The sequence below is a fragment of the Protobothrops mucrosquamatus genome, unplaced genomic scaffold (genome assembly GCF_001527695.2).
Source record: "Protobothrops mucrosquamatus isolate PMUCROS unplaced genomic scaffold, P.Mucros_1.0 scaffold1339, whole genome shotgun sequence".
Lineage (NCBI taxonomy): Eukaryota > Metazoa > Chordata > Lepidosauria > Squamata > Viperidae > Protobothrops > Protobothrops mucrosquamatus.
The window spans coordinates 210,669-221,362 of record NW_015387536.1 but is presented as its reverse complement, the minus strand read 5'-3'; the positions used below and the strand labels follow the sequence as shown (position 1 = coordinate 221,362).

The 10,694-nt window shown below is 49.9% G+C and overlaps 1 protein-coding gene across 1 annotated transcript in view; it reads left to right on the top strand.

Moving 5' to 3' along the window:
• GANAB (glucosidase II alpha subunit) overlaps window positions 1–10,694 on the top strand; it is a 16,353-nt gene extending 5,659 nt beyond the window's left edge. The window contains exons 6-23 of the mRNA XM_015821500.1: window positions 214–301; window positions 1,051–1,147; window positions 1,240–1,420; window positions 1,638–1,791; window positions 2,531–2,766; window positions 3,898–4,024; window positions 4,164–4,243; window positions 4,443–4,586; window positions 4,684–4,780; window positions 4,998–5,099; window positions 5,577–5,820; window positions 6,376–6,440; window positions 6,850–6,926; window positions 7,770–7,844; window positions 8,477–8,590; window positions 9,288–9,400; window positions 9,522–9,622; window positions 10,585–10,694. Of these exons, the coding sequence (XP_015676986.1) occupies window positions 214–301; window positions 1,051–1,147; window positions 1,240–1,420; window positions 1,638–1,791; window positions 2,531–2,766; window positions 3,898–4,024; window positions 4,164–4,243; window positions 4,443–4,586; window positions 4,684–4,780; window positions 4,998–5,099; window positions 5,577–5,820; window positions 6,376–6,440; window positions 6,850–6,926; window positions 7,770–7,844; window positions 8,477–8,590; window positions 9,288–9,400; window positions 9,522–9,622; window positions 10,585–10,694 (2,205 nt within the window). The remainder of the gene's footprint in view (window positions 1–213; window positions 302–1,050; window positions 1,148–1,239; window positions 1,421–1,637; window positions 1,792–2,530; window positions 2,767–3,897; window positions 4,025–4,163; window positions 4,244–4,442; window positions 4,587–4,683; window positions 4,781–4,997; window positions 5,100–5,576; window positions 5,821–6,375; window positions 6,441–6,849; window positions 6,927–7,769; window positions 7,845–8,476; window positions 8,591–9,287; window positions 9,401–9,521; window positions 9,623–10,584) is intronic.

The window sequence follows — 10,694 nt, the reverse complement described above, 5'->3', positions numbered from 1 at the left end:
AGAAAGAAAGAAAGAAAGAAAGAAAGAAAGAAAGAAAGAAAGAAAGAAAGAAAAACTCTGCCCGCCGGAAAATTAGCTCCACCCTTCCTTAAAATCGCCATGCTTATCTTACAAAGGACTTTTAAAAAAAAATTAATTACGATTTACTTCCTACTTTCAAATGCTGTTGTTGATCATGACGACCTTTTTCAATTTTATTTTTTTCCCCCCCAGCCTGAGGAGGCCTCCCAAAAGGACGCTGAAGAGGATCCAGGATCCTGGGAAGAAACTTTCAAGACCCACACGGATAAAAAACCCAATGGTAAGAGCGTGGTATTGGATAGATGCTTTTTAAGCTTTGTTTATCTGCATTATCTACCTCTCCTTTCCTCCCTCCCCCCCCCCCTTTTTTTTTCTTTTTCCAATTTGGAAAGCCACCAAATGAAATTTCCAAGCCCTTCTTGGAATCCATTTCTCGGTGCGACGATTCTGTTTGAAAAGCTCGTCATTTGAAAGGCTGGGGGAAAAAAAGGATCAGCTACGTTCAGTATTTTCCAACCTCCGCAGCTTTAAGATGGGTGGACTTCAACTCCCAGAATTCCCCAGCCTTTTGGGGGGGTTGTTCTTATGGTCCCTTTCAGCACTGTAGCTACCATTGTTTTGATTCTATGGCCTGAATAAACCCTGATTATTAGATAATCTCCCTTCCTCCTTCCCTCCCTCCTCATCTTTCTTCCTCCCTCCCTATTTTTCCTTCCTTCCTTCCCTCCTTCCCTCCCTCCCTCCCTCCCTATTTTTCTTTCCTTCCCTCCTTCCTTCCCTCTCTCTCCCTCCCTCATCTTCCTTCCCTCCCTCCCTCCCTCCCTCCCTCTTTTTAAATAAAATTCTGCAGAGAAAACTTTGCGGTGTGTGACTTCCCACGGAACACCAAACCTTGGGGTGCTTAACTGGGATTCATGCAAACCCCAGTTTATCCAGCAGGATGGCTTCAAATCAGACGATGGAACGTGGGCTGGTGTTTCACGAGCGACCCCACCCAGCCCTTTTCATTCTCCTCCCCTTGTTCCACAGGACCAACGTCGGTGGGACTTGATTTCTCGTTCCCGGGAGTGGAGAACGTCTACGGCATCCCAGAACACGCGGATAACCTCCGTCTGCGAACCACTGAGTACGTTTGGGGTCGGTGGAGATGCTGGCAAGGTTAGGGGGGCCTCTGCTTTAGGCGACTTTTTTCTTCTCTAATGATCGCAATCCCGGCAGGGGAGGAGATCCGTACCGTCTCTATAACTTGGACGTCTTCCAGTACGAACTCTACAACCCGATGGCGCTCTACGGATCGGTCCCGGTGTTGTTAGCTCACAGCGCCCAGCGCACCCTCGGCATGTTTTGGCTGAACGCAGCCGAGACCTGGGTGGACATCACCTCCAACACAGCGGGCAAGGTAAGAGGTGTGGGCTTTGATGCTGCACACGATAGGTTGTCCTCAATTTACGACTACAATTGAGTCCCACGTTTCCATTGCTAAGCGAGAGAGTTGTTAAGCGACTTACTCTGATATTCAGCAAGCTAGCTGGCTTGGAGTATCCTGGGAGTTGAAATCCACAAGTCTTAAAGGTTGCTGAAGTTGAGAAAGATTAACCCGGAATTCTTTCCTGCAGACCATGTTTGGGAAGATGCTGGATTACATACAAGGAGGCGGCGAGACGCCCCAGACAGACGTCCGCTGGATGTCGGAGAGCGGAATCATAGACGTGTTCCTCTTGCTGGGCCCTTCGCCCACGGACATTTTCCAGCAATACGCGTCCCTCACAGGTGAGCTGGGTGGGAATCCTGCTTGTCTGGAGGACCGAGAACGAGCAGAGAGGCTGGGATTATCCATCCCGTCCTCCCAATTCTGCTCGGAGGAAGGAATCTAGTCTGGAAACCATTTGAAGGATGGGGGAAGAGACAGATAATCCTCAATTTACGACGATTCGATGGAAGTTACGGCAGCAATGAAAGAAGCGACTTAGGAATGTTTTTTTTACGCCCGTTTGCAGCATCCCCAATGGCCACTTAAGTCAAAATTCAGACACTCGGCAACTGATCCGCATTTATGACGGTTGCAGTGTCCCAAGGGGTCACGTGATCCCCTTTGGCGACCGTCTGACACGTCAAGTCAATGGGGAAGCCAGATCCGCTTAATGACTGTGTAAAGTGACTGAACAACTACAGGGATCCCCTGAACAGCCTTTGCCAGAAATGTCATATAACGGGGGGAAACTCACTTAACGTTTGAATTTGGATCACGTGTCCCTGGGGATGCTGCAACGGTCGTAAGTGTGAAAAACAGTCGTGAGTCACTGCTTTCAGTGCTGCTGTAACTTCGAACGAATCGTCGTGAATTGAGGATTCTCTGTCTCTGGATCGATGGCTTTTCCCTTTTTCTCAGTCTCGTAGCTTTGAACGGTCATTAAATGAACTGTTGTAAGCCGAGGACTTCCTGTATAAGCCGATGCCTCCCTGTGAATCTGGTGGCAAGTCCCGATCTGTCTCCTCCTCCCTTCTCCAGGCACCCAGGCCCTGCCTCCCCTCTTCGCCCTGGCTTATCATCAGAGCCGCTGGAACTACAACGACGAGGAAGACGTGGCCGCCGTGGACAACGGCTTCGACGACCACGACATCCCCTACGACGTCATCTGGCTGGACATCGAACACACCGACGGCAAGCGCTACTTCACCTGGGACCCCAACAAGTTCGCCCACCCCCTGGAGATGCTGCAGCGGCTGGCCGCCAAGAGGAGAAAGGTAGAAGGACAGAACGGCCACCGGGCAAATCTTCCTGAGGTTTCGGAGTTTCTCAAACTGCCATAGTTGGCCTGTAGAAGATGGAAGAGACTGTTTGTAGCTCAGGGTTGACAAGTGGGGTCCTTGGTGCTCTCTGAGCTGGGTGGTTTTCCTGCAGACGTTTCGTGACCCAACTAGGTAACGTCATCAGTGCTAGAAAGGAGGAGGAGGACTGTGGGGTCGTTCTCTGAGCTAGGTGGTTTTCTTGCAGACATTTCGTTACCAAACTAGGTAACGTCATCAGTGCTAGAAGGGAGAGGGGTTTGCAAGGTGGAGGAGGAAGAGGAAGACTCCTTACTGCTCTCCGAGCTTGGTTGTTTTGTTGCAAACATTTCGTTACCAAACTAGGTAACATCATCAGTCCTAGTAGGGTGTGGGGTGGGAGGAGGAGGAGTGGGAGGGGGGAGGAAGACTCGTTGGTGCTCTCTGAGCTGCATTGTTTTCTTGCAGACATTTCATTACCCAGCTAGGTAACATTATCAGTGCTAGAAGAGAGAGGGGTTTGTGGAGAAGAGGAGGAGGAGGAGGAGGAGGAGGACTAGAGTCGTTGGTGCTTTTTGAAATTGGTGGTTTTCCTTCCTTCTTCCTCCTCCTCCTCCTCCTCCTCCTCTGGATGCTCCATCACTGGAGCTTTTTAAGAAGAGAATGGAGAGCCATTTGTCTGAAATGGTATAGGGTCTCCTGCTTGAACAGGGGGTTGGACTAGAAGACCTCCGAGGTCCCTTCCAACTCTTATTTTCTTATTTCTCCTCTTCTCTGTAAATCCCATTCTTTCACGTTACCAAGTTGGGTCATGAAATCTGCAAGAAAACCACCCAGCTCAGAGAGCACCAAGGACCCCACAGTCGTCCTCCTTCCTTCTAGCACTGATGATGTTACCTAGTTGGGTCATGAAACGTCTGCAAGAAAACCACCCAGCTCAGAGAGCACCAAGGACCCCACCGTTTGGATATTCCTGGCCTGGCCAGGATCTAGAACCCAAACTAGAAACATATCTAGTGAGGTAGGGGCAGCTGACTCCCTGGGGTCTTCAAAGAAATGGGTATATTAAGCGTACCACTTCGCTGCATCGCCCCTCCCCATGTTATTCAGATGGTGAGCATTGTTGACCCGCACATCAAAGTCGACAATGGCTACCGAATCCACAATGAAATCCGCTCCCGGGATTTTTACGTCAAGACCAAAGATGGGAATGACTATGAAGGCTGGTGCTGGCCAGGTGAGGAAAAAGCTCTTAAGATGCATCCAGTTTCTGGTACAATCTGGAATCTTCCGTTCCCCTTCCGGACACAACTGACGCAACTATTGAAAAGAAGGCTCGGCTCAACGTTAAAGTCCTTTCTCTGTCTTGAGTTCAGGTTCTGCGGGCTATCCCGATTTCACCAACCCCGAGATGCGTTCCTGGTGGTCCAGCATGTTTGCTTACGACCAGTACGAGGTAGGGAGCTTCCTGGTCTGTGAAGACCAGGGGCCTTCAGACTTGGCCCTTTGATGACTTGTGGACAGTTTGCCTGGCTGAGGGATTCTGGGAGTTGAAGTCCACAAGTCATAAAAGGGCCAGGTTTGAAGACCCCTGGTCAAGACTTTCCTTCTGCTCTTCCATCTCTCCCTGTCACTCACTTCTCCTTTGACCCCAGGGTTCCATGGAGAACCTCTACACCTGGAACGACATGAACGAGCCTTCGGTCTTCAACGGTCCCGAGGTCACCATGCACAAGGACGCCGTCCACCAGGGTGGGTGGGAGCATCGCGATGTCCACAATCTCTACGGCTTCTACGTGGTGAGGGTTTTTTTTTTTCTCGTTGAGAGAAGGCCAAGACTCTGGATCAAAGTTTTCAACGGTTTGAATAACCACCTCTTCTCCCCTCCTCTACTAGCAAATGGCGACCGCCGAGGGACAGGTGCAGCGGTCCGGCGGCATGGAGCGGCCCTTCGTGTTGACCCGAAGCTTCTTTGCGGGTTCACAACGTTACGGTTAGTAGCGCATAACGATGAGGGAAGGAGTAGCTGCGTCATAGAGTCTTCCAAGCTGGACCCAGAAGAGAAACTCGTTCCAAAGATGTGATAACTCAGGTCCCCACAATTGTAGGCCTGCTGGGAAGAGACCTACAGATGTCAGTTTGTCTCATGTACAGCAGTTCTCCCCCATGTCTTAGTTGTTGTTACACTTTGTGGTTGTCGCCCTTTGCAGGGGCTGTATGGACCGGAGATAACGCAGCCGAATGGGACCACCTAAAGATCTCCATACCCATGTGCCTGAGCCTCGCTCTAGTGGGCATCTCTTTCTGTGGAGGTAAGCAGATGACATGCCAATACAGGTAGTCCTTGACTTAACGACCACAGTGGAGCCCAACATTTATGTTGTTAAGTGAGACGCTTGTTAAGTGGCTTTTGCCCCGTTTTATGACTTTTCTTGCCGTAGTTGTTAACTGAATCCCTGCAGTTGTTAAATTAATAACACGGTTGTTAAGCGAATCCGGCTTGCCGGAAGGTCGCAAAAGGGGATCACATGACCCTGGGACGCTGCGACCGTCATAAATACGAGTCAGTTGCCAAGTGTCCAAAATTTGATCACGTGACCCTGGGGATGCAACAGGCTTGAGTGTGAAAAATGGTCATAAGTCGCTTTTTTCAGCGCCGTTGTAATTTCAAACGGTCACTAAATGAACGGTTATAAGTTGAGGACTTCCTGTACCATCCCAGACCATTGATTCTCCTGTCTTTTCCATATTGAAACCATCCTTCTCTGCATCTTCCTTCCGGCTTCAAGCTGACGTGGGTGGCTTCTTCAAAACTCCGGAGCCGGAGTTACTGGTGCGCTGGTACCAAGCGGGGGCCTATCAGCCCTTCTTCCGGGCGCACGCACACGTGGACACCACCCGCCGGGAGCCCTGGCTCTTCGGCGACGAGAACAAAGCGCTGATCCGGGAGGCCATCCGCCAGCGTTACGCTCTGCTTCCCTTTTGGTACACCCTCTTCTATCAATCTTACCGGACCGGGCAGCCCGTCATGAGGTGAGTGGAATGGCTGGGAAGAGGGAGAAAGAGATGGAGGGACGCTGATTCGGGTCCATATCTTGCATGAAGCCGTTTTAGCTAGGGGACTGTGGGGATTGAAGTCCACCCATCTTAAAGCATGCTGGCTGGAGGATGCTGGGAGCTGAGGTCCACCTATTTTAAAGCATGCTGGCTGAGGAATTCTGGGAGTTGAAATCCACCCATCTTAAAGGATCTTAACCTGGGGATTCTGGGAGTTGAAGTCCACCCATCTTAAAGCATGCTGGCTGGGGGATTTTGGGAGTTGACGTCCACCCCTCTTAAAGCATTTTAACTGGGGAATTCTGGGAGTTGAAATCCACCCATCTTAAAGCGGGGAAGGTTGACAAAAACCTTGCTATAAGCGATGGTGTGATGTTAAGTTATGTTGATCTCGTGAATCATGTTTTCTCAATGCATTGATTATGTCAAACCATTATAGTTAATCCTAGTCTGGCATAATTTTTCCTTCTAGCAATGGTATTGTGTGATATTTTCTTATTTCGACCCATATTAATTTTTGCTTTCTGACAGACCGCTGTGGGTCGAATACCCCCAAGACCCTACCTTGTACGCCATTGATGACCAGTATCTGCTTGGTGAGTTTTTCTTGTGTGTGTGTTTGTGTGTGAGAGTGCATGCGTGTGAGAGTGCGTGCGTGCGTGTATGTCAGAACCAGGAAGGGCAAAGATAAAATCCTATGGTTTTCATTGTTTTTATCCAGGAACTAATGTTTACTTAGGCTTTCCAGCAAAAAACAAACACCCATTAGCTATAGTGGGTTTGTTTAACAACCATGATGCTCGCTTTAAGGTCTGCCACAAAAAAAACAAAAAAGGTTGCAAATTCGGGCACAATCACATGATGACCTGCTTAACAACTTCCACAAATTAAACGGCCGTCATTCTGGCCCCGGTCCTGTGATTAGGACTGAATTTGGTTGTTTTTTTGAAATATGGTAAGCAGTTCGTTCAAGTTTCTAGATCTCATTGACCATCTCCTTTCCAGGCGATGCGTTGTTGGTTCATCCAGTAACTGCACAAGGAGCCCGGGGTGTACAAATCTATTTACCTGGCAAAGGAGAGGTGAGTGTGATTGGTGAGTTTGGAGTGAGCTGTTTAGTTATTAGGTGTTTATCCCACCTCTTGTTATTCTTAGAAAAAATTGAGGCGGTGAAAATTCCTAACACCCCTTCCTCTTCCTATTTTATGCACAACAACCCTGTAAAGTGGGCTGGCTTAGGACAGAGAGACTGGTGCAAAGTCACCCAGCTGGCTTTCATACGTAATGCTGGACTAGAACTCACCATCTCCTGGAGATTGGGCCAAAGGTATCTAGCCAGCTTTCATGGCTACGTTGGAACTAGAAATCACCATCTCCTGGTGATTGGCCCATACCATATGCACCAAGTCATTTTCATACCTAAGGCAGGACTAGAATTCACCTGGTGATTGGCCCATATGCACCCAGATGTGTTCATGCCTAGGGCCGGACTAGAACTCACCGTCTCCTAGTTTGTAAGCCAGAACTTTAACCACTACAGCAAAATGGCTCTCTCTCTCTCAGTGTTAACGCTGGCTGGGAAAAACAATTCCCTTTAAAATGAGGAATATTCTACTGAGAAGAATTTCCTGCCGTGCGGAAGCTCAAGAGCCATTGCGTCATCCCAGAATAAGCCGTTTGGCCTCGGTTGTGCCCTGAAGCACAACGTTAACAAAAACCGCAAGTTTATCTTATGAAAACAAGCTGTCGGAAGAGAAGCTTGACATCTCTCCAAATTTGTCATTTTTTGGGCCTCTTCAGGAAGCGAAGCTTTTACACCGGCGGCCTGGCGCTTTTTCAGACAGAAGTCCTCCAGGGGCTGCCAAAGTTTTCCGTAGATCCGGCTCAGCAAATCCTCTAAAAAAACTTTTTTTTTTTCTCTGCAGGTTTGGTACGACGTCCACACCCACCAGAAGCTCCACGCCCCGCAGACGTTTTATCTGACGGTCAGCATGAGCAGCGTAAGTCCGAGATTCGGGGGTCAAATCAGAAGACCTTTCCACAGGCAGTCCTCGACTTACAACAGTTCATTTAGCGGCCATTCAAAGTTACAACAGTCCTGAAAAAAAGGGATTTGTGACTGTTTTGCACAGCTTACGACCGCTGCGTCAGCCCCACGGTCATGGGATCAAAATTCAGACACTTGGCAACTGACTCATATTTACGACGGGTCACGTGATTCCCCCCTTGGGCGACCTTCTGACGAACAGTCAATGGGGAAACCGGATTCTCTTAACGACTGTGCGGCTAACTTAACAGCTGCAGTGATCCCCTTAGCGACTGTGGCCAGACAGGCCGTAAAATGGGGCCAAACTCATTTAACAACTGAAATTTTGGGCGCACAGTCGAGGGCTGCCTTTACAGGTTTATTGCACGATAACGCAACTCTACAAGAATCCGAGCTAATAACGGTCAAAGAAAATTGGTGGGGGATAAAAGTCAGAGGAATTCAAGGCGGGCTGGACTTTGATGTGTTGCGAGCGTGAAGGGACTCAAGACTAATGACACGTTTGACCCTTCCCTCTGTCGGGCTCAGCCTGGTCATCCCCTGCCCAAGCCTCCTGAAGTCTTAACCTTTGATCTGTTCCCAAAGATTCCCGTCTACCAACGTGGCGGCAGCATCGTGGCCCGGAAGGAGCGGGTCCGGCGTTCTTCGGACTGCATGCAGGACGATCCATACACGCTCTACGTTGCTTTGGGGCCTCAGGTGAGATTTTGAGATTTGAGATTTTATTAAATTTATACCCCGCCCTTCTCCCGGAGGAGGATGGATAGGTTTAGGACAGAGGTCTCCACAAACCTTTTGGGCACCAGGGACCGGTTCCATGGAGAGAGGTTTTTCCACGGACCGGAGGGTGCGTGGTTTTGTGTGCTGCCTGCATCCCGCAGACGGGGCTTCGCTTGTTTGTGCGGACCGGCATGCCACGGACCGGGGATTGGGGACTGTGAGATGCTTGTTTAGCCCTGGGATAACATCCTGAAGACCCTGACAAGGATTCCACCCTGTTCGTGGAGATGCTTGCAGGTCGTTCTTCACTTAACATTTGTTTAGCAACCGTTTGGTTTACAACGGCCCTCGGGGGGGAAAAAAGGGACTGATGAACTGTCAGTCAACCGTCGCAGCATCCCCAGGGTCACGTGATCCAAGTGGCCTGTATTTATGATGGCCGCAGGATCCCAGGGTCACGTGACGGCCGCTTGTGGCCGTCCCAGCTGGCTTCTGATTAGCCAAGTCAATGGATTCGCTTAGCGACTGCGTGCTTCACTAACAACTGCAGGGATCCAGTTTACAACCGTGGCGAAAAGGGTCCTCGTTTTATCAACCTCGGAAGGATGCGAGTCTGAGTCCACCTTGGGATCCCCCAATCATTTTGGGTCTCTTCTGCTTTTCCTAATTTTGCCAGGGAACGGCACAAGGGGAGCTCTTCGTCGACGACGGACACACGTATAATTTTGAGACGAAAGGACAGTATCTGCACCGCCTCTTCCGTTTCTCCGGCAACGTGCTGACGGCCAGGTACCCAGTCTAGGAGTTGTTGTTTTTTTTCTTCCTCTTCCTCTTCCCCCTCCCCTAAATCATCCAGCACCCCCTTTTTTCCTCTTGCTGAATACCCCCCCCCCCCCAATTTTTATTTCAGTACGGCAGATCCAAAAGGCAGCTTTGAAACCCCGGCCTGGATCGAAAGGGTGGTGATCCTCGGCGCGGGCAAACCGGGGGCCGTCTTTCTCAAACAACAGGGTGAGTTGGTGGGAGGAGCGAAAGTTACACCAGGTTGACTTTTTCCTTTTGGGTGGAAGTAGTAAATGATTTCCTGGAGGAAAGCTAATCAAGGAGAGGAGCAACCTAGAATGAAAGAGGAATTTCTTGACGTTGAGGACAATTTAACCAGTGGAACGGAAGTTGCCTCCGGAAGTTGTGGGTGCTCCAACATTGGAAGTTTTTAAGAAGAGACAGGGGTCTCCTGCTTGAGCAGGGGTTTGGACTAGATGACCTCTGAGGTCCCTTCCGACTCTGTTATTCCATGTTTCAGTAAGGGTCTTCTGCTTGAGCAGGGGGTTGGACTAGATGACCTCTGAGGTCCTTTCCAACTCTTGTTATTCTATGTTTCAGTAAGGGACTTCTGCTTGAACGGGGTTGGACTAGATGACCTCTGAAGTCCCTTCCGACTCTTTTTATTCTATGTTTCAGTAAGGGTCTCCTGCTTGAGCAGGAGGTTGGATTAGATGACCTCTGAGGTCCCTTCCCATTCTGCTATTCTATGTTCCTGTAAGGGTTTCCTGCTTGAGCAGGGGGTTGGACTAGATGACATCTGAGGTCCCTTCCGACTCTTGTTATTCTATGTTTCTGTAAGGGTCTCCTGCTTGAGCAGGGGGTTGGACTAGATGACCTCTGAGGTCCCTTCCAACTCTGCTATTCTATGTTTCTGTAAGGGTCTCCTGCTTGAGCAGGGCTTTGGACTAGATGACCTCCCAGGTCCCTTCCGACTCTGTTATTCTTTTCATGGGGCAAAGACGGAAATGAGGAGCGCATTTTGGCACACCACTAGTCCTTACTCCAATCCTGATGGCATGTGGTCCCCGAACTAGGGGGTTGGACTAGATGACCTCCCAGGTCCCTTCCGACTCTGTTATTCTTATTCTGGCTGAGACTTAGCTTCCTTCTCTCTTCTCCCCCCCCCCTTCTCACCTCCCATCGTCCAGGAGCCGGCGAGACCCGCCTGGATTTCAGCCACGAAGCCGAATCCTCCGTCTTAACCATCCGCAAGCCTGCCGTGAACGTCGGAGAAGACTGGAGCATCTCGCTACGATAA